The sequence below is a fragment of the Ochotona princeps genome, chromosome 14 (genome assembly GCF_030435755.1).
Source record: "Ochotona princeps isolate mOchPri1 chromosome 14, mOchPri1.hap1, whole genome shotgun sequence".
In the NCBI taxonomy this organism is placed as follows: Eukaryota; Metazoa; Chordata; class Mammalia; order Lagomorpha; family Ochotonidae; genus Ochotona; species Ochotona princeps.
In genome coordinates this window covers 3,677,299-3,704,066 of record NC_080845.1, presented here as the reverse complement: position 1 = coordinate 3,704,066, position 26,768 = coordinate 3,677,299, and the positions used below count along the sequence as shown (strand labels likewise).

Genomic DNA, 26,768 nt, shown 5'->3' with positions numbered 1-26,768 from the left:
AAGTTTGCCAGCCTCCTGACTTCTCCTGGGCTGGCCCAACCAATCCCTGCAGAAGCTCATGGGGTCTGGTGTTTGCACCAAGCTGCCTGGAAAGTCTGCACCCCACTTTGGAGAGCCTGGGTATGAGACCTCACTCTGCCCCTTCCTGCTAATGTGTACCCTGGGAGGCAGCAGGTGGTGGCTCACCTCCCTGGACCCCTGTCACACTCTGTGGGAGAGCTGGCTTTTGCTTCCTGGTCCTGGCTGGGCATAGGGAGCGAGGCAATGGTTGGCAGGCTTTCCAACTTTAAGGGAAATAAGACCCTTTTTAGGCACACAGGTTCTGTCAGCTTTACTCGTCTCTGTAGAAGCTGAACCTGGGATCCATTAGGCTTTCCTTCCTAATTGTTTATTTTAAAATCGATTCTGCCCAGTCCACCCAGTTCCATTACCAACCCATACATTAGCCAGCCATTGGAGCTACTTTGCCCAGCTTATCCAACCCCCAAGTCTGGACCGTGTATTCACCAGCCGGGGCTATGACCTACCACTTGATCCACTCACAGACCCAGTTCTCATACCTGCCAGTGGGTTTTAGGCCGGTGTCAGGCATAGTCTGGCCTTCCATTTGGCCTTGTATGAGCTGGTGAACATTGCAGCCCGGCCCACCCCACACCCTATTTAGGATGCACATTTGGGCGCTGCTGCCTTGATCAGCCCAGACTGTTATTGGTTCCTTCACCCATGAGTGATGGCAGGCTTGTTGGTCACACCTAGCTTAGTCCATCACCACCCCAACTCTTGAGCTAACCAGTGGGTCTAGTATTTCCATAGGGTTTGGCCCACACATCCCCCACAGAATCTACCCCCAGAAATGGTTCTCTCGTGTGCTGGTTAATGTCATGGCCCTGCCTAATGAGACCCGTCTCCTGATCCATCATCATGTCAGGTAATAGGTTATGATCATGCTAGACAAGCCCCGAGTCTTAGCTTTTACATGGACTGGTGTTCGGTGCTCAGCTTAGTTCAGTGATTACAAGTTCTACACTGGAGTGATAGGAGGTTGATATATCAGACTTTTCCATAAAGATCATCTGGTCCTTCTCCTCAAACCTACCAGGTCTCATTATCCTCGCTTACCTTCAAAGGGAAAAGTTACTCTGTCGTTGGGAGTCTTTAGGATTGACTGACATCCCAGAAGCAGAGTGGGCTTAACCTAGAACAGAGTGTGGGTCGAGCCAGGTTCGGTCTCGACAAAAACCAGTGCACATTATGGAATGCCAAGGTGAAGTGACCTGTACCGGATGTGACTGCAGTGCCCAACCAGTTCATGTGAGAACCAGGGTGGGAGGAGGCAGAGCTGACAGGGGGAATATGGCGGTGGGGGGAGGCTGCTGAACAGCTACTCCCACTGGAAAGAAAAAGAGCTGGGATGGGGACAGACCAGACTAGGCAGGGCTACAACACCTGTGGGCCTCATGTGGACTAGATCAGGGAAAAGCCAGGCTGGGCTGATTGTTCCTACTGATGCAAACAAAAATTAGAATTGGTGAGGGTTGGTTGGGTTTAGCCACAGCATCAGCTGGCAGAGACTGGCACTGGGGGCTAATTCTGTCAAGTTACACTGCAGAACCAACTGGAAAGTGCATAATCCGGGAGTGGAAGTTGCCTAGAAGGGAAATAGTGGGCTTCTTCCTCTTGGGTTACCACTCCCACTGGAGGTGGCTAGACAGAAAGACACCCAACAGCACGTGTGTGGGCTGGATAGTCGGGCTGGTTGAACTAGGCTTCAATGCCCATTGACATGTATGAGTGCTGAATGGGATGTGGGACAGACTGGACTAGTCTGTTGTACATAATGGCAAATCAGGGTAGGAGGTGGGCCTGGTGAGGGTTATTGTGGGTCGCTCTGACTAGGCTGCAGCTCCCACTGGTTTATGTGAGGGCCAAGTGCGTGCTGGGCAGAATCAGGCTGGACTGCAACACCCAATGGTTCCAGTGGAAGACAGCACTGGAAACAGAACCAACCCAGCAATTGCAACCACCAGCTGATTGGGGCGATGGACTGTGCCGGGCCCTGTACTTGCTAGTACATACAAGAATCTGGTCTGGGAACACCTCAGACAAAGTTTCTTTTGGAATCTCCCCAATCGAACTGCGGACTCAGAACTTTAACCATGAAAAGACAGAGGACAGAACAAGTCAATCAACCACCTCAGCCATATGTTGGCAGTGAAAAACTGGACAAATGGAGACTCTGAGATGGTCTATGTCAATCAGTAGATTCTTCAGCAGCCTCATCGTGCTTGGAGTGGCAAGACTGGCAGCAATTCATAACTGCTGAACTATCAAAATCACTTGAGCAAGACTCAGAGCATGCCCCACATCGGGGACCTGGGATGGGTGCGAGATTGGGTGGGGCTTCTCCCTTTATCTCTCCCTTTACCCCAGATACATGACAAAAACAATGTGGAAATAATAGTCTTACCCACTTTCCTGTAGCCCTTTAACTATGTAAAGAATGTCAAAAATAAAGAAAAAAAAAATGAAAAAAAATTGATTCTGTCACTTCCTTTGTTGTATCTTCTTTGGGTTTAATTTGTACTTTTTCTTTTTCTTTATTTTAAAGATTTATTTATTTTTATTGCAAAGCCAGATATACAGAGAGAGGGAGAGACAGAGAGGAAGATCTTCAGTCTGATGATTCACTCCCCAAGTGACTGCAATGGCTGGTGCTGCGTCGATCTGAAGTCAGGAGCCAGGGGCTTCCTCCGGGTCTCTCACACGGATGCGGGGTCCCAAGGCTTTGGGCTGTTTTCAACTGCTTTCCCAGGCCTCAAACAGGGAGCTGGATGGGAAGTGGAGCTGCCGGGATTAGAACCGGTGCCCATATGGGATCCCAGCGTTACCTGCTAGGCCACCATGCCCGGCTGTTCTTTTCCTAACTCCCTAAGGGGCCTCTTACTTGTTTGTTTGTTCTAGGGTGCATTTGAATGATCTGAAAGGCCAGTGAGAAAGAAAGTGCTTCGTATTGCTGTTGGTGCCTCCTGCGGGGCTTTGGGGGACAGACCCCAAAGCACTGTTCCCCCAGCACACTTCTTGGTGCTCCTCAAGTGCTCATGTTAAGAGCAAGCTGGCATCACAGGCAGGGGCTTACCCTGCTGTGCTACAATGCCGACCCCTCACTCATACACAAAGTGCAAGACCCAGCACACACAGATTCTGTCTTATGTATTTGGTCCCAAATGCAATAAAACGTGCAAATCCAAATTTCTACCTCAAAATCAAACTAATTGCACACAGTCCTGCTCTGCTCAGGGACCATGTTCATGATTTACTTTTTAGGAGTTGCTCTAACGATGGGTAAACAAACAGCAACCATTAGTAACAACAAGAGTAATGGTAACTCTTTTGCATGTTCTTAAACTACCTCCTCAATTTTGGCCATTTTCCATAATCAAACTTTACCACCACTGCGGTGGAACTCAACTGCCTGCAGAATTAGCGCTCAGCCTATTTAAAGAGAACAAAATCTCAAATCACCATTTAAAATCCAAAATGTCCGTTTGGCTGTTGTGGCATGGCCAGCCAAGCTGCTGCCTACTGTGTCAGTATGCCATGTGGGCACTGATTTGAGACCCAGCTGAGCCACTTGCCCTCCAGCTCCCTGTTAATGGCCTGGGAAAGCAGCAGACGATGGCCCTGATGCTAGGACCCCAGAAAAAACTCAAGGTCTTGGCTTCGGCCGGGCACAGCCTCAGCCACTGTGCTCACCTGGGGGCGTGAATTAGCAGACCGAAGGTTTCTCGTACTGTGCCTCTCCCTCTGTAATTCTATCGAATATTTTTAATGATTAAATCTTTAAAAAAAAAAAAACTAGAATTTGAGACGCATGCATATTTCTCTCATGTTTTGGAGACTCCTGGCTCCCCACTCTCCTTTTTTCGTTGCAAAAGGGAATGACACTGGCTTTGATGAAGCAACTCAGGATCCTGTGACCACACACAGCTAAGACGGCCCTACTGTCAGCTCTCCCACCTTCCCAGCTGAACTTGAACTTTTTTTTATTCATTTGAAAGAATGAGAGAGGAGAGAGAAAGGAGAACGGACAGAGAGCACGTGCATCTGCCAGGTTACCTTCCAAATGCCCGCGACAGGCAGATCTGGGCCAGCAGCACCCAGGAGCCATGGGTCTCCCACCTGCCCGCTCCTGCCCCCAGCACTTCAGCACGGAGCTAGGGCAGCAGCCCCTCGGGGACGTGATCCTCCCACGGGAGGTACAGCACATCTCCCCGACCCGTGCCCCACCCTGAACTTGGATTTCAGGTCCACTGTACCTTTGGTCCACCTCTTTCTGCATTTCCTTGTTGAGCTCGTCCACCTTCTGCTGCAGCTTCTTCCTACGCTGCTCGGGCGGCAGGTTGCTGAAGTCTTCTGGCGTGGCACCCTGTAGATGCAGACGAAGTGAGGGGCCAGGGAGATGGGGGCATGCCCTCACCCAAGGGGCCCACAGGGGTCGCGGGAGGGGCTCAGGGAACCCAGTCAATCAAGCTCTTTCCTGCCACACCCAGAGGAGAGAATAAAATAAAAATCAAGGCATGCAACCTGGCCAGTCCCGCACACCCATCCACTCCCTGCGCCCGCCGTCACCCCCAGTCCCGCACACCCGTCCACTCCCTGCGCCCGCCGTCACCCCCAGTCCCGCACACCCGTCCACTCCCTGCGCCCGCTGTCACCCCTGACAAGGCGAGGAACCCACTTGGGGCAGGGACACATCCACACCAGGAGAGCCAGCAGGTGCAGGGTCCCAGGGTGAGTGTGTCACCATCTTCTACATCAGAGACCCCGTGGCTGCTGAAGTCCGACCTGCCCTTCTGCCCCCTCCCCAGGACCCCTCCTTGTGTTTGCACGCTGGCCATCGCCTGTGGGTGTGTGGTGAATGGTGGGGAAGGGAGGGGGGCATCCATCTGGTGTTCCTTGGCTGCTTGGAGAGGATGTGCCAGGCTCTCTGGGCTCCTGAGACTCCGTTCCCCCCCGGGCAGGGCAGAGGGAGCTGAGGCAGGACCAGACGGCTCCTCACAAAGCCCAGGCTGCTCGTACTTGATCCTAAAACCAGAGGATGTAAAACTAACACTCAGAACAAAGATAAGCAAGTTTCCTGTCCCAGGGACCTTGGGGTTACAGGGCCTGGAAAGTTCATTGTCACTTGTTGGTCAACTTGCTTTGCTGCTGAAAAAATTAGGGAAAAACACCTCTGCTCTCAGCTCGAAGGTCAGCTCATTTTCTAGAGCTGAAGATTTCCACTTCTTAAAAATCATGACACAACAAAACCCAACATGAGAGTCGCTGCTCCAGAAGGCAGACAGTGGTCGGTGTTGAACCCCAGTGTGTCTGCTGGGCTTCACCATGGTGCTGTGATCCACACAGAATGTTCTAGAATGAGGGGAGACTGCAGCCCAGCAGCTACACCTTGACCACATGGTGACTACAGCTGAGGGACTGAATTTGTTTAGCATTCGATTTATTTTTAGCTGGTTAAAATGTGCATAGGCACACGTGGAAAGCGTGGAGCTGCCTCAGGGGTAAAACATTCCAGAAGGAAACATGACCGCTGACACGGACAGCAACCCAGACCCTTAAACTGCAGGTGACTTCTCACTCGCCGGCCAGAGGTCAGTGTGAGCGACCACTTGGGTTCCTTATGAAAGACATCGTCACTTAAGGCCGTTGCAGGAGCTGGGCAGCGAGCTGACTCCGAGCCCCAGGACACTCTGCGGAATCACCCACAAAGGCCACCTGCTCCCCTTGGTCTGGGCCACGAAGGCCTCACATGTCCCGTGCTGAGTCGGAGCTGGCTATGCCAGTCATGTCCTGGCCATGCCGAAAGCAGCAGTCGGGCACCGGCCTTGCTTCAACGCAGGTGCAGGGTGCCAAGGCTGGCTCAGGGTGCCTCCCCAGGAAGGTACTAGCCCCCACCCTGACCCTGGGAAATGCCCGGGACTGTTTCTCCCCTTTCTCCCTCTCTCGGTCATTTTGGTGCGACACCTTCAATGGTGACGGTATAAAGCCCCACGTCAGTGATAAGTGGGTCGAAAACTTTTTGCTCCCTGCTGGGTGCTGGGTGCTAACCCTGCCACTCACATGTCTCCCCGGGTGTCTAGCCGACGGGCTAGGCCCCTGGAATCACCCAGCCCTCGTCTGGACATTGTAAAGGCCTCTACAGCTGGACTGTGCTTCACTCCCAGGAGTGTTCAATTTCTCAAAGGATGTTTTTTTTTCTAAGGAGTGGGTTATAGGATAAAAAGTTATATGTATGTACACACACATTCATTAGAGTATTTCAAAACCTTTGTGGAAAAACGGAATTAAAGATGCATTCGCTTTAATGCAAAATCAATAAAACCCGTGCATGGAGTTTTTCATGAGAGGCATTTGCCATGAATCTTCTGGAAGTTCCCTCCGCATCTCTGTACCAACAGTTTAAGATCCTGTCCTGGGTCACCGTGCACGGCGCCCCACAGGCCCTGGCTGGCTGGAGGGGCCCCGCCATCGACTCTTACAGCCCAGGGTTATGGGCTCTGTCGGTTAAGCATATCTTTGAACACAGTGATTAGTTTGTTTACCAGGGCTACGGGGTAAGCAGGGACAGCACAGGGATTTCAGAATTTGGAAAACATTCGGTGCGGGGGAGGTCTTCCCGCTGCCCAGCACAAGGCACAGACGGGTCCCCGTGTCACCTGTGGGTGGCCACAGGGCTCGCCTGTCCACTGGCACACAGCTGAAGGCTGGCTGGGACATTCCTGCCGGTCTCCAGCAGGTGCTGCCCACTCTCTGGGAACTTCCACGGCTCCCACAAGTTTTCCTCTCTTACAGTGACTTGGGCTCATTGAGATTCGTAAACAGCTTCCCCAACTCTGGCATCCACTTAAGGACCCCAAACGATCATGAGCTAGACGGTAAAAAATTTTTTTTAGCCACTTGAAAGATTAAGGTCCCCTCTGGAGGAGTCTGATCTTTGTATCCCAGGAGGGCTCTCTTATAAAGAGAGCCCAACTAAGCACAGGCAGGGAGAAACACATCGACAGTCAATGTTCAGGCCAAGACTTAGTGTGGCAGCCACAATCACACCCCACAAACCCAGAGCGGACCCAGACATGCAGGGCATGGGCGTGCTTACCAGCTTGAGAGAGAGCTTCGTGGGGGAAATTGGAGAAGAAACAGGGAAGAGAGAGAGGAAGAGGAGGGAGGGAGGGAGGGAGAGAGAGAGAAACACGTCAGAAGGAGAGGCAGTGGGTTGGCTCTCCACATTACCGACCCGCATCCATCCGCCTGCCTCCTGCTGGTGACGATGCGGAGCGCACATCGCGCCCAAGTTCACAAGAGGGGCTGGGCCCTGACGCAGCCTTCCCAGGCCTCTGCGCCGGCCACCGGAGCAGGTGCGAGCAGGTGCGAGCATGGAGAGGCAACCTCCGTCCCCCCAGTGGCACACGGAAGGTGGTCTGCAGTCAGCCAGGCGCCGTGATGATGCGACAGGCCCAACACGCCCTGCACAGTCTTTGCTCCAGCATGTTCCCCATCATGGGGGCTGTTACACAGGACACACCTGAACTGCCCACTCACCGGCTGCCTCAGGTGACACCTCAGAACTGCCTATGCCATCCTGCTGGGCCCCAAACTGGTGAAAACAAGCCAGAAGGGACCAAGGGGAAGTGTGAGCGAAAGGGATGAGGGGCATCAACTCGAGGGCCGCACCCTGTGAGCTTCAATCCTAGTGTTTGGCACTTAGCCATCTACCTTAAGGCAGTCAAAGATACAGTCCAAGAATACTTGGGACAGCCCTCTGGGTAGAGGGACCGGCGCTGTGGTGCCACAGGGTAAGCCACCATCTGCTGCACTGGCATCCCATAAGAGTGCTTATTTGGGTCCAGGCTGCTCCACTTCCCATCCAGCTCCTTGCTACTGCACCTGGGAAAGCAGTGGAGGATGGCCCAAGTGCTTGGGAACCCATGTGGGAGACCCGGATGGGGTTCCTGGCTACTGGCTTTGGTCTGACCCAGCCCTGGCCATTGTGGCCTTTTGGGGAGGAACCCAGGGGATAAAAGATCGCTCTTTCTCTACTTCTCCCTGTCTCTCTCTGAATTTCAAATAAATAAATGTTTCTTAAAAATCCCTTTGCCAGAATAAAAAATTTGAATCCTTACAACTGACTCAGTGAACACTTTTGGTGGTGGGGGAAGCAAAGTCTGTGCCGCCGTGTTCTGGACATTTCTGCCACGGGCAGTGCGCATACGCGAGCCCTCCTGTGAACTTCTGTACAGACCCACACGTCTCGAGGTTAGCTTGTCACGCACACAGGCACCACTACTGCCCCTACAAAGCACGCTGCCACCCACAGCGCTCTCATGCCTGTTGCCTGCACTGGGCTCACTCACAGGGCCAATCCCAGAACTGCCTCTCTGCTCAGTGCGCCCTGAAGCTCTGGGTCATGGAGTCACGGCAGGATGTGGCCCAGGAAGTGGGGACGCCTGAACCTGCGACAAGTCAGCTTTGCGGGGCTGACGGGGGCAGCCAGCTTAGGCAGCGAGTGGCAGCAGCTTGAGGAACGCTCAATGATTAGACACTGGTTTCCAGTCTGAAGTCAGCCAATCGGATCATGGAAAACCAGGAAGCTAATCATGAGGTGGACGCGAGACACTGTCAGCCACATGGAGGACTCTTACAGCAGCCGACGTAGGCCGGGGGAGGAGAGCTGTGAAAGCCACGGGCACTGGAAATGCATGCAGGAGCCCAGAGCCAGTGTGGCCGCGGGGTGCCAGCCGATCACAAGTGCTAACCTCAACTACAGAGAGAGGGGACAGAGGGGCGCGGGCACCCCCGCGCTGCCCAGCTGCCAGCTGTTTTCAGGTGAAATTTGGCCATGAGGTGACACAGAGCGTCATCACGGACAGAAGCCACATCCCTCCCACCTCCTGGAGTACTCAGCTCCCTGCTGAGATGGGCACGCTCAGCCAAAAGTCTGGCTGCTTTGCCCACGCATGGCTTTCAGATGCAGCACCCTACGGCTGGCATGGGCTCCACAAGACGCTTCCCTGGCAGCTGGTGCTCCCTGGGTGCCAAGGAGGAATGGCCAGAGTGCACCTGTGTCCACTGGCTTGGTGCCCCTGGTGGGCTCAGTGGCTGTGCCACGAGGGCAGGACCTGCCTGTCACAGGTGGGCAGACTTACAACGTAGTCTCTGGCCTCAAAGGCATAGGTGGGCTGCCCCAGAGGCCTCTTCACAAGCTCCCTGTGGAAACACCGAGACCGGGTCTGCCCAGAAAGCAGCGGGGAACGAGACAGAAGAGAGAGGGTGTTAAAGCTGCCTGGCAGCTGCCAAGCACTTGGTGGATATTTTCTTTTCTTTAAAGATTTATTTCTTTTTATGGGAAAGGCAGATTTACACAGAGGAGAAACAGAAAGATCTTCCATCTGTGGATTCACTTCCCAATGGTAGGAGCCAAGCTAAGCTGAAGCCAGGAGCCAGGAGCTTCTTCCAGGTCTCCCACGTGGGTGCAGGGTCCCAAGGCTTTGGGCCGTCCTTGACTGCTTTCTCAGGCCACAAGTAGGGAGCTGGAAGGGAAGTGGAGTAGCCGGGACACAAACCAGCACACACACGGGGTCCTGGTACATGCAAGGCAAGGATTTACACACAGCCATGACCCTGGCCCTCGGTGCGTATACTCAAACTCTTGGGCTGACTGGTTATAGATGCTTGGGAGCACATAATTTTCTTACAGATGTTAAACAGCTCATAACAAGAAACAGCTCACCCTGCTGCAGTCGCTAGAAGCAAAACACATTATGGGAGTCGGGGCTTGCTCAGCACGTCTGCACTCTGGGAAGTGGGACAAATTACTGAAACCTGAATCGGGGGACCGGCATTCTGGCCCAGTGGACAGAGCTTCTGCCAGCACACCGGCATCCCTTCTGGGAACAGGTTCGAGCCTCCACTGTTCTGTTTTTGATCTGGCTCCCTGCTGATGTGCCTGGGAAAGCAGTGAAGGATGGCCCTAACCTTTGGGGGATTTGGATGAAGCTCCAGCTTGGCGTAGTGCTAGCCAGTGTAGCCATCTGGAGAGTGAAGCAGCGGATGGAGGACTGTCCCTGGGTCGTGGGGCCTGCAGCAGGGTGGAATCTTTGGGCAGGACTGGTAGTTCAACAAGCCTAGAGCAGGCTCATTTTTAAGCTGACAGCCTTGCATGGCCTATGAGAGACCTAAGAAGCCCCGAAGGAGCCCTTGGGTATCCCAGTCCCACCAAGTGTGGTGGCTTGGAAGTCCGGCCAGTCTTGGGCTGGTTCTCAGGCCGGCTAGCCCCGTGCCGTGATGCTGCACTGCTAGCGGCAGGAACAGCCAATCTGCCCCTGGCCCCCCGACGCAGGCTGCCACACGCCTCTCTGCTTCTTCCCGGATGCAGGCAGTGGGCTCGGTGAGTTGGCACAGGGGTTGCTGAGCCCAGGGAGCAGAAGTATGAAATCAATCGCCTTCTGATTAGGGTTTTCATTTTCCTTTAATTCTTCAGAACACCCAGTTTCTCATTTCATTTTTCTTCCCCCCAGCCACCTTGTTCTTACACTTACTGAGGGGTGACCTTTTCAGTCTTACTCTCAACATCGAAGGGATTAACATGAGACAGAGACTGAGAAATCACTTGCGACCGGCAAACGGTGTGTGACGGCGACAGAACGCAGGAGATGCACCGAGAAGCAGGGAGACAGTCACGAGTATGCGACAGACTTGACCGTGAAAATCCAGAAGACAAATGCACAGACCTTCCCTGTGGGCATAGTGACCGACCGAGGCCTGGGCAGGGCCCGGGGCACAGACATGTGGCTTGGATGCTCCTGGAGGGGCAAGGAACAGAGGCCAAAAACGCCGGCCCTGCTGCGCCAGCAAGTCCCAGGTCCCTCAGCAAGCCTGGCACATTCTACCACTCGCTTCTGTAGCATCTGTACACTGGAGGGAGGGCCAGCCCCTGACCCCAAGGCAGGCAGGGGACTGGAGAGGGGCCAGCATGCCGGGGCAGGGCTCAGGCTGCTCATCACCCCGACACCTCCAGCCTCTTTGCCACAGCCAAGTAGCTGCCATCCTGTTGAGGCCGGCTAGCAGTGCCGGCTGCCTGGCTCTCAGCAGGAACTAGCTCCAGGAAGGACATCTCTCATCAAGTTTGTGACTTAGGGTCACACACTCTTCCCAGGCCCATGGTGTCAGCTGACACCTAACTGGCAACTATCAGGCACTGTACCCAATGCTCAAGCTGGGCGATCCCAGGGGAAGAAAAAAACAAAAGTACTTTATAATCAGGAAGCGTTTCTCCACAACCATTACAACTCTGACAGGGAGATGTTTATAAACCCTGCTGGTTCTGCTAAGGTGCCAGGGGTCAGAGGTCTGGGTTCACAGCCATAGGTGCCTGGGTGAGGCTGACATGAGGCTGACATGAGGCTGACCGTGCGGAACGACTCAGGAGTCCTTCCCTGTCCTGCAGAACAAACTGGCATCTGCGGGGAACGGATGCCATGACTCTGCCAACCCCCGCGGCCAGCACAGGCGGCAGCTGACCGTACAGCCCACGCGGGCCTGGCTTGCAGCCTCTGAGAGCCCAGGCCCCCGGCACTGCCTGCGCTCTGAACGTGGAGGACACAGTCTCAGCCTCAGACCCTGTGTCTGGAGGCCCCTAATCTCTGTGTGGTCACGCTTTGGAGGTAAAATGGCGAGAGATCAGCCCCTGGCTTTCACAGGGTGGCTGAAAAATAAAGAACAGAAATGGGACAGAGCCCCTGTGACTTCTTTTACCCTTTTAAAGACAAGTACGTGCAGAGGCGGGTGCTGTCCGCGTCCCCAGCTACTCCACTTCCCATCCACTTCTCTGCCAGTGCCAGTGGGAAAAGCAGCAGGAGGGCAGCCCGAGGACTCGTGGGAGACCTGGGTGGAATTCTTGGCTCCTGGCTTTAGCCTGGCCCAGGCCTGCTTGTTGCCAGGCACTTGGGGAAGTGAAGCAATGAATCAAAGCTCGCTCATACTCTGTCATTGTACCTTTCAACAGATCAACCAATAGAACAGAAAGCATCCATCAGGCCTTCTTCAGGCAACAGGGCCTTCACCCACATGGCATCATCTTGTAAAACGGGGGAGGGGAGGCGGGACGGTTCCCATCCGCCTGGCTCAGAGTCCAGCCCTGCGCCACAGCCCCGCTCCTTCAGGCGCTCAGCAAGCACGTGTTTTCTGACTATGCAGTTGCTTCTAATTCCTCATCTCATCGTTGGTTTTAGGAACAGAATCTAAGCTTCCTTTTTTGGTAAAATCAAGGTAAAAAAAAAAAAACCCACTTGGATGCTCAAGAGGAAGTAGGGCAAGTAGGTTCAAAATGCAGGGGGGAGGGAGAGCGGGAGGGTGGGCCTCTGGCTGTGCTTCCCTCAGACGTCCTGGCAACGGCTCCCCTCCGTCTCCACTCGCTGTGTGCCTGGTGCCTCCCAGGACAATTCCAAGCTCTGCTTGTCTCACATGGATAGGAACACACGCACGGCCTCATTCACAGCACGAGACGAGTGACGCAGGACAGACCGTGCAAGGAAACAGGCGCGCGAGACGGGCTCGGGGGCCGGGCGGGGCGCAGCACTTACCCCTCGCTTTAGGCTCCGGAAGCAGTGGATTTTGGGTTTGGAGATCATGAACTCGTTGAAGCGATGGGAGAGGGGTTCCTTTGGCTGCTTGGGAGACTGGGGACCGTTGGGGAGAGCAGAGGGCGAGGCAGAGGCAGGGGGAGGAGGGGGAGGCTGATGGGGGGACGTTAAAAGGGACACAAGCTACGTGTAAGAGGCAGAGCAGTGACAGAGTCAAAACCAGAAACAAGAAGACACAAAACAAAAATAAGCATCAACTCATATCGGAAACCCAAAGCAAGTAAAACAAAACAAAACACAATTACTTATAGGCCATGGTTGAAATGCGAACACGGAAGACAGGGTGAGATGAGGCGTGGGATGGGAGGGGCTGGAAAGGAGCGACTAAGAGCATGCAGCCGTCCGCGTGCCCGCCAGTCACACAAGCCGTGGGGTTAGACGTCACTACATGGTCCCAACCAACAGGGGCTGGATGGGAGCAAAGGGGTGACTCTGCAGGAAAGGAGGCTGTGATAACAGGGAAACAGCCCTGGCCAAGGAAACGGTAACTCCCGCTCCACAGTTGAAGCAGGAACCGCTGGCATGCACCTGTGGGCCCTGTCATGAAAAACCGCAGGACAGGCGTGCGCAGACACGCGTGTTAACGTGAGTTCAGATCCACACGCTGTTAACCCACAGCCACTAGGGCGATTAGCGCAGTGGTTACGGGAAGGTCGTGCCCTCTCCCCCTCTCCTGGATGGCCAAAGCAGCCAGCCGTCTATGGTATGGGGGGAGAGGGGGTCGGGGGTGAAAGGCGAGAGGTGGCACCCACCACAGGGTGAGTCTGCCGTTAGTGTGGGTGACACGGGACAGGTGAGAATGCCTCTGACGCAAGACACAGGCCATGGCAAAGATACTACCACCGCCACCACCGCCACCATTGCTACCACACGCCGCCACCACCGCCACCACCGCCACCACCGCCACCATTGCTACCAAACACCACCACCACCACCACCACCACACAACAGCACACATGTGCCAGGTCGGCAGCACCACCACAGGCTTCCAGTCCAAGTCTTGGCCAGACTGAGCCCGCAGGCTGGCCGGCGATCTGGGCACCGACTCCACATACCGCACCCTGTGCCTCAGTACCTTGTTTTTCTTGATGAACGGCCACAGCTTCCCCTTGGATCGGCCACCAAACTTGGGCTCTGGCTTGCCGTCCCCCCGGGAGCTGGACAGGCTGTGGTCGGACACAGCACGCTGCATTGGCTGCGAGTAGTCCTCAAAGTCGATGTCCCCTGGGGGCTCGAACCCCGACTTAAAGGCTTCTATGACCAGCTGGGAGTCCTGAAATCAGAGCCACAAACACGCAGATGTTCAAACGCCCGTGGACACTTCAAACGGACAGACCCCTGCCGGCAGCACTGTCTGGCCAGCGGTCCTTGTAAACCCTCTTCATGGGAGTGGGTGTTGTTCCTGGGAATATCTTTTTTTTTTCTTTTAACCACTGGATGTGATGAGTATAGTTTGTAAAGTTACTTCTGCTGCTGACATTTGAAGAAATTTTTAGTGCCCATTTTCCTAACATCTGGGGGAAGAGGTCTTAGTTTTTAAAAATCAGTTTATGATGATGTAGCTCCCTTGGACACTGAGCGATGCAGAAAGCTTGCTGCCTTCACAGACTTGTGACGCTCGCATCCCACCTGAGTGCCAGTAAGAGTCCCAACCATTCCACGTCCCGTCCAGCTCTCTGCCAATGCACCTGGGAATGCAGCAGAGGCTGACCCAAGTGGGAGACCCAGATGGAGTTCCAGGCTCCTGGTGGTGGCTTGGGCTAGCCCTGGCTGTTGTGGCCATCTGTGGAGTGATGGAAGATCAAACAGATGGAAGATTCCTTTCTCTCAAACACCTCTTCATCCCCATAAATCTGTCTTTCAAATAAATACATAAACCTTCTTTTTAAAGAAGTTCTTAAAATGTATTTAATTTTTATTTATTTGAAAGGCAGAGAGGTACAAGAGAGATCGTTTATCTGCTGATTTACTCCACAGATGCCGGCGACAACCGGGACTGGGCCAGGCCAAGGCCAGAGGCAAGCCAGCTCCATCCGGGTCTCCCATAGGCGTGTCCGGAGTCCAAGTACTTGAGCCACCGTGTGCTGCCTCCCAGAGTGCACACGGGCAGGGACCAGGGGTGGAGCTGGGACATGGGAAGCCGGTGTCCCTGCCGCCTTCCCTGGCGTACACTGCTGGGAAGCCGGGGGTCGGCAACCAGAGGGAGGTGCTGCGATGTGGGGCGTGGCCACCTCCGTTGGCCCCACATGTGTTCATTCAAAATGAGCCAACAGTAATCGAGAAAGGAAAAAACAACAGACTGGTGAGAGGAGAGACCCATTCCCAGACAATCCCCTTCCCTTGGTAAGCAGGGTGAACAGAAGAAGGCCTGGGGAGGTGGTTTCTCCTGAGATGGTCCCAATAACCCAGGAAGAGGGTGGCTGGATTCACGCTGGCAGAAATGTGCTGTGCAGGAGGAAGCACCGGGGACTTGCTCCTGGGGCTCAAGTGGCATGAAGTTGAGGTGGCTTGGGGTTCCAGCCCCTGCTCCACTGCAGATCTCAACTTCCTGCTAACGCACTCGGGAGGCAGCAGGTGTGACAGCCCAAGCATGCATGTGGGATGCCTGCTTGGGGTTCTGGGCCCTTCCTGGTGTCAGCCTGGCCCAGCCCCATCTGCCATGGCCAACTGGGGAGTGAACCAACAGAGACAGATGTGTGTGTGCGCCTTTTTGTTTTTCTGAGAAATCACTGAAGAAAGAGACCCTGAGCAAATCTGCATAAACCTGAATGAAGCAGGGAGCAAGGAATCTTCAAGTCACATCAAAAACGAAGAAAAAAAACGGCAACATCTGCTGGCTGAGAACCAGAGGAGCTGACGCTGAGCAGAGAGGTTGTGTGTGCACCTAGGGCAGACGGGACAGCACTTCCACACAGCCTCCACGCCGTGCGGGCTCAGTTTGCTGGTATGTGCCGTTCCCTCCCTCCCCAGGACTCGTATTTGAAGAAGCCTTGTGCTACAGAATACAACTGGTATCGTTTACAGTTTCAACATTTGATTTTACAAACTCACAAATGCCCACAAAAGCCTCCACTGGGCTGCTGGTTATCCCTACTGAGGAAGATAGGCTTCCGGAACAAGAGGGCAGTTCTTAGAACTTTTTCATTCATTTATGTCCAATGGGTATGAAAGGCATGGGGTGGGAGGTGGGGTTGTCCACCCACCAGTTCGTTTTCCAAGTGCTGACAACAGTCAGACACAAGTAAGGATGCTGAGCTCCTTCCAGGGATTCCACGCGGGTGGCAGGGACCCACGTCCTGGAGCCATCAACTGCAGCCTGCCCGAGGGCAGGCACATCAGTGGGAAGCTGGATGGGAAGTGGAGGAGCCAGGACTTGACCAGGCACCAATATAGGGGAGATACTTTCCACAGACAACCACATAGGGAGAGTGGCTGGATTCTGGTGGGTAGAAGCCAGTGGGTGCTGCTAACACCCCACAGTGCACAGGACAGCCTCCGCTGCCCGCTCCTGACAATGTCTGAGTCAGGATGTCAACAACGGCCCAAAGCTAGCCTGCTCTGGAGGCTTTTTTATTCAAAAAGCAGATTTATGAAGAGGAGAAAAATCTTCCATCTGCTGGTTCATTTCCTAGATACCTGCAATGGCCAGAGCTGATCTGAAGCTGGGAGCCAGGAGCTTCTTTTGGGTCTCCCGTGTGCATACAGGGTCCCAAGGATTGGGCCATGAGCAGAGAGCTGGATGGGAAAGTGAAGCAGGTGGGACACAAACTGGTGCCCATATGAATGTTGGAACATCCAGGCAGAGAATTAGCCAGCTGAGCCATTGTGCTAGGCCCAGAACAAAGATTCTGTCTTTTTCTAGAAGCCCATCAGTTCTCAAGTAGACAAGTTACTCAGCCAACAGACAAGAAAACACTCAGGGGCCAGCATTGTGACACATTGGCCAGGCTGCTGCCTGTAATGCCAGCAGCCTATGTGGGTGCTGGTTCAAAGGCCCAAGGTCTTGGACCCCTGCACTCACATGGGTGACCCCAATAAAGTTCCTGGTTACTGGCTCTGGAATGACCCACCTCTGGACACTGTAGCCACTTAGGAAATGAACCAGAGGATGGGTGATCTCTGTGTCTCTCTCTGCCTTTGAAATAAATTGCTACTTAAATCTGTTTTTATGCAAAAGGCATTAAGAGCTAAATCCAGGAGCTGCCACTGCAGCCAAGCCCCCAGTGGAACTGGCATCCAGCGGCAATGTGCTGCAGCAGGTGGTCACAACAGGAGGGGAGGCGCAGGCAGGATGGCAGTGCAGCCCTGAGCGCTGAGTCCTGCCCCGACCTGGCTGGTACTTGCATTTTTCTGGTCGATGGACTCTGCCGCCTTCACGATGCCGTCCAAGCACTTGCCGATGATGGGGATCACCTGCCGGTCGACCTCTGCGTACATCTTCATGGACTCCCCAAGCCGCAGGATCCTCCTCTCCTCCATCTCCTGGATTTTCTGCCAAAGCCCAAGTCTGCGTCAGACACACACATTGCCCTCCTCTCAAAGGAAGCTGCTCCCCAGCTCAGTGCAGAATGTGCCAAGCCAGCCAAGTGCAGAGGCGGGCAACGGCTGGGACACTCAGGGGCGTGCCTTCCACGCTTCCACTCCACCCCCAGAAGAGCCCCCCCAGCCCAGGAGCTCCACAGCAGCAGATGTCCATGTCTGTCTCAGGCCCGTTCCTTCGGCCCTTTTCCCAAAGCGCAGAATCAGGCTGCTCCAGCTCAACTCTGGTTGAGCCACGGTCAGTGAGCTTCCGTCACTTTCTAAAATGGACTCAACTTTGTCAAGGACCCCCAAGTGGGGAGAACACGTGCAAGGCTAGCTCTGAAACATTCGGTACAAAAACCTGAAATCCCTGTATTAAAGTGGCATTCAACAGCTCATGGACCAATGCACATTTTTGAAAACTACATGTGGACCTATTTTTCACACCAAAAATTAACATCTCTTTTAATTCCATATTCCCGTGAATCTCTCCAAGTACCAAGTGACAGCTTGGTCTCCTTAAGGTTAAGTGACAATTCCTGCCACCTGCAGGGTGCTTCAGTCCAGACAGCCCTGGCCAAGGACCACAGTTCTACACCTGGTGGGCACGTGGTGACAGGTGCAAAGCAGGGATGCAGCTCAACTACTGACTGCAGGTAAGTGCTGTGTTTTGCTCTCCCTGATGGACACGGAGCTCCCACATGCCACATGGGGGGAAGGTTAGGATACCACATGGATACCCAGGCGTGCAGCACGGTGTACACCACGCCGTGGGCATGGGAGAGGCTGCCCCACCACAAGCCGGGGCCTCACCTGGAAGATGTTGGGGATGTGGGTGTGGTAGTACTCGTGCTGCTCCTGGTTGAATTTCTGAAGAATCGACGAGTAATCCGCTTTGCTGTCCTCGGCCATCTGGTGCCGCAGTTGCGCTTGCTGCCGGGCCTTGGGGCACAAAGGAGAACCCTGTCACAAACTCGAGCCTGGCACAGCCCCAGGGGACCATCCCTGGCAGTGTGTCTGCCTGGCGCCCCTCAGGCGGACCATCCCTGGCAAATGTGTCGGGTCGGGGGTGGGGAGGTTCTGAACTTGAACTGACTTTAGGTAAGGAATGCTGAGTGCTGTGTGATGGAAGCCCCCACAGGCTGTGTGACAGGCACTTTTCAGGCACTCTCCGTGTCTACACCTGAACCAAAGCACATTTATGGTCCAAGATGGCTGTGTGTGTGTGTGTGTGAGAGAGAGAGAGCGAGCGAGCGGTGGCTGTGTGTCTGCATGTGTGTTTGGGTATATATATTTAGGAGGGAAGAAGAATCCATAAATGTTTCCACCGAATTCCCCGGGGGGGTCTTTGACTTGTGACCCGTGGCCACACGTCTAGGTGGGACTTCCCACCAAAATTCCCCACCATGTTTATTTTTATGGATATGAAAACAGAATTTAAGGATAAAACTTATTTTGGCATACAATGTTCTGAAAGCCAGGCTCTGCTTTTCTCAGCATGTACATTTCCACAAGCTTTTTGGAAGCTCTCGTATATGCATGAGTTTAACCTTTTGTCTTTCTTTTGGCCCCTAAATCACCTTTTAAGAAGCAGTAAATATAGCACCTTTGTTTATGGGATTTTTCAGTTCATTTTTACCTAGAAGAGTGACAGAGAGGAGGAGAAAGGAAGGAGGGAGGGTAGGAGAAACTCCACTGTGCTGCCTTCCCCCCAAGGCCACGACGGCCAGGGCTGGGCCAGGCCGCAGCCAGGAGCCTGCAGTGCCATTCTGGCCTCCCACGTGGAAGTCACGCCTGTTGTCTCCCCAGGCAGGGGAGCAGAAAGGGGAGCAGCAGAGACCCCAACCAGCACCCCGATGTGGGAGGCGGGTGCTGCAAGTGCTGGCCTAACTTGCTGCACCACAACACCTTCTCCTGTTAATAGGATTTGTGTGGCTATGTGTAGTATTTAGTAGTCAATATTATAGCTTTTCTTCTAATAATAAAACAATACTAAAATTTAGAAGCCGCAGGACTGGCCCTGCAGCCACCACAATGCAGGTGCTGACCTCGCCTACAACCACAGGTAGGTGCCTGCTCTGCTGCTGTCCACAGGGCCCTGTGCTCGCACAGCGCTTTGGGGTGACTTGGCCAACTGCACTGCAGGCTGCTAACACCATCTGAGGTCCACGTGGGGCAGAAACCCACGCCTGCCAGGTGCAGGCATGGCTCGGTCCCTGGGTGAGCTGGCAAAGTCACTGCAGAAACACGGCAGGGAGGGGGCCGCATTCCAGCATACTCGGTGTGGCTGTCTGTGCCTTTGCTGTAGTTGTGCTGCTCTGAGCCAACATTACGGGAACTGAAGACCCACAGGCGACTGCCAGGAAGCCCACGGAATGAGAGGTGAGGAGCAGCCTGGTCCCATCCCCTGGGGGGGCAGGAGAACCAGTTTTCACCTCTCACTGCTCCTGGCCTGTGTGCCTTGCAGGCTTGCCTCACGTACACGTGCTAGCTTCCTGGCCTTCTTCTCCTCTCTGCAAACCTCAGAGTGAGCCTGGCGGGGTGGAGGAGCACCCCAGAGCTGAGTGGCCTCCTCTCCCCTCTTCCCTATTCCTGCACCAGCACTTCCTCTGCACAAGGGCGGCCAGCGGTCTCAGTATTCCCAATAGGCCTTCCGCATTCTCGGAGCTCCGGGAGATCCTCTGGCGGGCTGGCCGGCAGGTGTCTGAGCATGCTGCCCACTTCTCGTTTCCCTGCAGGGTCTGCTGGCTGCCCCTCACCTCCCTCCTGCGCTGTATGCGTTGGCTTCTGTAGCTGACAATGCCCTTATGGGTCACACTGTTCGGCCGACCCCTGAAATGTTAATCTCCAGCTACCTTCAACACCCCACCTCCTTCTAACACACAAACTCTGGTGTGTGCTCTGAAGCGGCCACCTGCCACGGCCATCTGTTCCTCTCATACATCCAATGCCATACTCTCCTACCTGTTTCAATCGCTGATGGCTTCTCCACATTTATCACATTGTTAGGAACACAGAGAAGCCCAGGGCAGGCCCTACTACACCCCAGGCACCTGTCCTGGCCTCCCCCTGGGGGAAGAAGGGATGTTCCCTTCTGGGTTTCCAAGGTATGATTCTTAGGGAATTTTTTTGGTAACTTCAATGGTGCAACAGAGATCTGAACGGCTTCACACAGCACCTGCGTGTGCATGTGTGCATGTAGGCGGGCACGGATAAACATGGGCCACCGGGCGTTCAGTCCCTGACATCGCTGTGGCTCACGCTCTCATACCTGCTGCACCAGGGCCTCCTACAGCACTGTGGGAAGGAAGGAAGGGAGGGAGGGAGGGAGGAAGGAAGGAAGGAGAAAGAGAGAAAGAGAGAGAGAGAGAAAGAAAAAAAGAAAAAAAGAAAGAAAGAAGGAAAGAAAGAAAGAAAGAAAGAAAGAAAGAAAGAAAGAAAGAAAGAAAGAAAAAAAGGAAGAAAGAAAAGAGAGAGAAAGAAAGAAATTTTCAAGCGCACTGGCAAAAACTGAGCTGGAGCACTTGCTGGGTAGTCAGGCATTTTATTGGGCTGAAGCACTGTCCACTGAGGTTACCAGGATAAACCCCCCTTTGCCACTCACTCCAGCCTACGACTGCAAGGAGGTACAGGATTCCCAGGCTAGCCCAGCCCAGCAGTAATTTCTAGAAGATGGCGCATCACATGGCGGCTACACACAGGGCCTTGTGTTTTGTTGTTTTGTTTTCCTGGGAGCGAGTCAGAGTGGCAGAATTTAGAGAAAATGTTCTCAAAATTCCAGAGTGGCCACAGTTGCTGGAAGCTAGCAGTCAGTCACAGGCAACTTGGAACACGCGTCACGCTTTTGTTGTTTCGATCAGAAATGGGGAACATGGACTTGAGAATCTCTTTGAAAGCCCCCTCGGGACTCTCCCCAGATGAGCTGGGACGGGAGCAGGTCTGCGCCAGGCAGGCGCTGACAGCATCCTGGGCACGCCTCACCGCAGCCCGTCCCCACGGCTGAGGGGGAACTTCCTCTCAGCAGCTGCACTGTGGTGGGGACTTGGCGACCCTGGGGGGGGGGGTGGTTTACACAGAGATCTGGTAACCCATTCAGGGAGCCACACTTAGGAGTGCCACAGCCCTGGGAGTGCGTCTGGCTCCGTGGCCAGCGGTTTGCTGGGGGTGCAAGGGGGAGGAGGAGGAGCCTGACTCCTACAGGGTCACCAACCGCCACCCACCCTGGCATCACCATCTGAGGCTGCTCCTGGCTTTGAGCAAACCTAGGCCGAGGCTCTTGCTTATCACAAGGGCATTCCACAGGAAGCTTGGGGAGAGAAATAAAACTGGAACTGCTTGCAACACCCGCATCTCACATCAGAGTGCTGGTTCGAGTCCCGGCTACTCTGCTTCCCCTCCAACTCCCTTCAAACGTGCTTGGGAAAGCAGCGGGGATGACCCAACATGGGAGACCCAGAAGGAGAGCTCAGCTCCTGGCTTCAGCCAGGCCCAAATACAGTCGCTGCGGCCACTGGGAGAGTTCTTAAGCCACCGGAAGAGCTCTCTCTCTCTCACTCTGCCTTTCAAATAGATCTCTTTTTTTAATTTCTTTTTTAAACAATGTCCAGTAACTTGATAGGCCAAATGTTATGTCACACCCTAAGGGGTAGGATTCTGTAGCCAATTAAAACAATAAATAAAAAGATTTAACAGTAAGGGGAAGTGAAAGTGACATTTTCCTTACATTTTTAAAATAAAGGTTTCAAAATCGCATTTACAGCAGAATTGCATTGCTATAAAGATAAGCAGGTAAATCCTTGCGGCTCCTGGAAGGAGTGACTAGGGAAGGAGTAGCTAATGTTGCCAAAAAGGTGAGGAGGCAAACAAGGAAAGGCTGAGAAGGCTACCTTGGAGATCCACCCAAAACCAAGCACAGCCCACGAAGACACTAGTGTGCCGGGAGGAAGCCGACCAGGAGCACGAGAGACCTCCGACGAGCGAGCTGTTAGCAATCCCCGGCCTCACGGCCATCTCCCAGCAAAAGGCCGCATCAAAGACACATTTCCAAATTCAAAACCCGGAAAACTTTACAAGTTCCTTCTCGGGCAGAAAGCTGTTAAGTTTTGGCTGAGAACGCCCAGGCCGGGGGCTTTAACAAAACAACCGAGTCTGTCTTTGATAACTTGTAAGGGCTGCTAAGATACAGAACAGAGAAAACTTTAAAATAAGTTAACCAAAGAAACATGCTTGAACTATTTCAGTAATTTCCTGACTTTTTAATTTTAAATAGCCTTACGATGTGCTAGCCTCTGTGGGTTGCTTTGGTGCCCGGTTAATCAAAGACCAGCCAACGAGTGAGGCCAGCATCTGAACCCCGCCCAGACCTTCACTAGCTGGACGCCCAGAGTGATCTTGGCCCAGCAGGGCAGTGTCAGGATCCGACTGCTCAAGGTGAACAGGGACCCTGCTCAGACACAAATCACAGTGTACCAAACCAGCCCCTCACTGGCTTTATGCGCACTGTCACTGGAGAGAGATCACAATCTCCATTCATTACAGTGGGGTCAAAATGAGTTTCCTCTTCCCTCGCCTCCTTAGCAAAACAGCCTGCCTCTGGGACGGGGCGCTGGCCAGGTCTCCCACACAGGCATGAGTGCATGCAACTCCAGCGAAGATACACACACGAACAGGCATGCACGTACACCTGAGACCAACAGCTGACATCCACATGAGCGACATTCCTTGTTGCCATGGGGGGCAACCAGAAAGGACAGCAGATCTGGGAGAGATGGCTTCCTTGGAAGGACACAAACTTGTCATGGCATAGACCCCAGGGGAGGAAAACCAACATGGCCCCTGCTGCTCAGAGGCGTGCCTGGATGGGCTGGGGGTGGCGCCGGGGTGGAGCCATTCAACCTTTTTAAGGCTCCAAGTCACACGGCTGCTTCATCCGGGGTCCTGCACCTGACAACCTCACAGGGACTGTCAGGCACAGGCTGTTGCAAGGCCACCCCTCCACCTTTCCACTTTCTCTCACTGTGCAACACCCTGCAAAATCTCTAGTAGCGGGCAGAGAAGACGGACGGGAGGCCTGTGTCAGTCTCGGTACGGGGTTGATGGGGAGGAAGAGGATCCCGAGACATCACCCCCATGCTTGTGTATGCTGCACAGATGGCGCACGAGGGCCACCGCCAAGACATTAACATAGGAATTAGTTCCAGGTTGTCTGGCACAAGCATTGGCAAACCTCGCTGGAGAGGGAGTGGGCGCACGCTGTTTCCACCACCCCAGCCTCCACAGGAGTCCCAGAGAAGGGGCCAGGAGTGAGCGAGGAAACAGCCGTCAGCTACAAGAGCTGACACACAGAGGGGACGGGCTCACTTCAAGAACCTGAGGTCTGACAGAAGACACAGAGCAGGTCACAATGACTGAGGAGATAAGAGAAGCAACGGAAATCATCAGGAAACACCAGGATGCTAAAAATAAAGATCATTAAAAACACAGTCATTGGGGCTGGCGCTGATGGGTTAGGCTGCCACTTGTTACACCAGTGTGGGCCCTGGCTGCTCCACTTCAGACCCAGCTCCCCGCAAATGCACCTGGGAAGGCCAGGGAGAATGGCCCAAGGTGTTGGCCCCAACAGGGGAAACCCAGAAGAAGCTCCTGGTTCCTGGCTTCCGCCGGGCCCAATCCTGGCTGTCAGTGGCCATTTGGGGAATGAACCAGCAGATGCGAGACCCCTCTCTTTCTGTGACTCTGCCTTTCAAAGTAAATCAACAAATCTTTGAATAAGAAATGCAGTCATTCTGTGCCACACTGGGAGGCAGATCCCACCAGTGCAAGCTGGAACGAGGACAGACGGCCGGGCCGGGCTCAGCATTCACCAGCAAAAGCTGAGGTGAGATGAGCACACCAGACAGGGCCATAGCACCCACCAGCACACATGGGGCTCCACCAGCGGGGGCTCCCTTGCTGGGCTATTGCTCCTGCTGGTAAGCATGAAAGCTGTGACTAGGGGTAAACCAGGCCCAGCAGGGCTATAACACCTATATGTGAACTGAGTTAGGGGGAGAGCCAGGCTGGGCTAACCAACTGTATCCACTGGTGCAGGCATGAGCCAGAATAAGGGCAGGTGGGTTGGGCTTTGCCACAGCATCAGCTAGCAAGTGCTGGGACTGGGGGCAAGTCCTGTTGAGACAGACTGCAGAACCACCTGGAGAGTGTGAGATCCGGGGCAGCAAGTAGGTCCAGACAGGCGGCTGTGGGCACTTCTCTGATGGGCTACAACTCTCACTGGTGAGCCTAAGAATCAGAACTGGGGGCAGGTTTGGCTGGAAAGGCAGTGGCACCTACTGACATGCGTGTGGACTAGAGGGTGGAGTTAGGCTTCAATGTCCAGCGATGTGCACGCGATCTGAATGGGATGTGGGACACACTGGACCAGTTCACTGCACATGCCGACAGACACAGGAACCAGAATTGGGGGCCAATCCAGTGGGGGTTATTAGGGGTCACTGTGATGGGCTACAGCTCCCCCTGTGGTATGTGAGGGCCAAGCGTGTATTGGGCAGGGCTGGGCTGGGCCAAAGCACCCACTGGTTTGCAAAGAAGGGCAGAAAAAATTGATCAACTACCCCAGCGAAGTTTGACAGTAAATTCCTGGGTGAATGGAGACTCTGAGGTGGACTATGTCGGCCAGTTGACCTTGGAAGGATTTCCTTATCCTTATTCCTTATGCACCAATATCAACAGCATCTCAGAACTATTGAAACCACTTGAGCAGAACCCTCAAAACATGCTCCACAGTGGGGACCCTGGGATGACATCGGGCACTGAGGTGGTTAGACACAGGCTGAGATGAGGCACAGGCATGTGTCCCACCATCAGCGACCCCAACACACTCATGTGTCATGTCCACATGAGGGCCAGACCAGGGCCTGGGTACCCCACTTCAATGGATAGAAAGAAAATATCAGATTCCCCACGTGACAACTGTGAGCACAGCCCACGGCTCACAGGAAGGTCAAGTGGCTGAAACAGCCCTCTCTTCTGCAGCACCCACACTCTCACACACCCATTCATACATGCATGCACACACCCACACACATGCACAACCCATTCATACATGCATGCACACACACATACATATACACACATGCACTCACACACACCACACACACTTACAGGCACTCAAACACACTCTCACATGCTCGCATATACACTCATAACTCTAGACACAGACGCACACACACACACACACACACATCTCAGGGGCTGGGACAGACAATGTCCTGTTGTCGGCCGCTGCCGAGCTGTTGAAATGCAAGCAAGTCACGGACGCCACGTACCAGCCAGAGAGCAGCAAAAAGATCAGAGCGGGGACAGCAAAAACGTCCACTTTCCATATTCTCTGCCCAATTCTGCATCTTCTTCTCTGGCTCTGAGCAAAAAACTTTTCAAGTTTCAAAAATGAAGCTGAAGTTGCAACATGCCTTTCCTGTGTGCAGACCAACCCATTTCCTCTTTCATTTTTTCCTCTGAAATTGTTTTCTAAGTGGCTACGCTGAGCATTTCCTCCCGCAGACAGGAGACAGGAGTGAGGGGAAGGCATGGGAGATATGGATTGTGTTCAATGAAGATGTCAGCTGGGGCTGCGGGGCACTGGGACAGCACAATTCCTTATACGCACAGCCGCGAGGGAGCCAGTCGGCTTAGAGACATTCCCCCAAATGGTCAAAAGGAGTCCACCCTAGGAGGCGCCAGGCAGGGGGAACGCAGCCCCGGAGCTGCCCCCAGCTCCTCACGGTCACCCCGCTTCTCGAGCTCCACCCCCGCCGCCCGTTCACAGCCAACTCTGACCAGAGATGGCAAACCATGAAAGTACACGGCTTTGCTGTAATTTTATAAAAAGAAAATTTCATCTCTCTATCACATACTAGGCCGCCTACAATTCTACTTTGATTTACAGAAACCTCTGGATTTCCCATGCTATTCGCAGAAGTGCATCTGCTTAGAATTTTAAAAGAGACCACTCCCAGTCACCTGGTTTCAGGAGGTCACAACAGGAGAAAAGGAATGCGCTTGGCCCTGAAGATTTCCCTTTAACTTTGCAAAGTTGCCCTCAGTGCAGGTTACATAATGAGAGCGCATGGGTGAGCCAGAGCCGAGGGGCCACAGTATGGCAAATTCTCCTGGCCAGGCTCTGGACCAAGCAGTCCTGTTAACACTGGGTGGCAGACCACTGCCCACAACCTGCAACCTGGCGGTTAAAGACCCAGACCCAAGTTAAAGAGACCCACAGGAGAAGGAGAAAATGGACACTGGAATGAAAACAATAACAACAACAATAAAAACAAAACACAAACTGGAAGCCTGGCTAACTGTTTGGAAACCACTAACTACAGCTTTTGTAAGACAATATCCCATTTTGCATTTGCGAAATTATGTAAGAGCCAACAGTCACAAGGCCAGGCCAGGGAGAGAGGGGGAATTATTCGCTGCCCGGCCTGGAGGAACCCGGCTTGCCGCGCGCATTTACCAAACACTGCGCGCTCTGTCCAGAAATATTAG

General features: G+C 53.8%; 1 protein-coding gene across 13 annotated transcripts in view; it reads right to left on the bottom strand.

Moving 5' to 3' along the window:
- The window catches only part of FNBP1 (formin binding protein 1), a 108,237-nt gene that overhangs the window by 8,297 nt on the left and 73,172 nt on the right, over nucleotides 1-26,768 (bottom strand). For 4 of the 13 annotated variants that reach the window (XM_058672134.1, XM_058672133.1, XM_058672132.1 and 1 more), the window contains exons 7-12: nucleotides 18,033-18,161; nucleotides 17,043-17,189; nucleotides 13,774-13,971; nucleotides 12,639-12,821; nucleotides 7,157-7,171; nucleotides 4,317-4,426 (exon numbers count right to left, since the gene is read on the bottom strand). In XM_058672134.1, the coding sequence (XP_058528117.1) occupies nucleotides 4,317-4,426; nucleotides 7,157-7,171; nucleotides 12,639-12,821; nucleotides 13,774-13,971; nucleotides 17,043-17,189; nucleotides 18,033-18,161 (782 nt within the window). The remainder of the gene's footprint in view (nucleotides 1-4,316; nucleotides 4,427-7,156; nucleotides 7,172-12,638; nucleotides 12,822-13,773; nucleotides 13,972-17,042; nucleotides 17,190-18,032; nucleotides 18,162-26,768) is intronic. The other 9 variants (XM_058672136.1, XM_004593486.2, XM_058672135.1 and 6 more) reach the window with 5 other exon arrangements.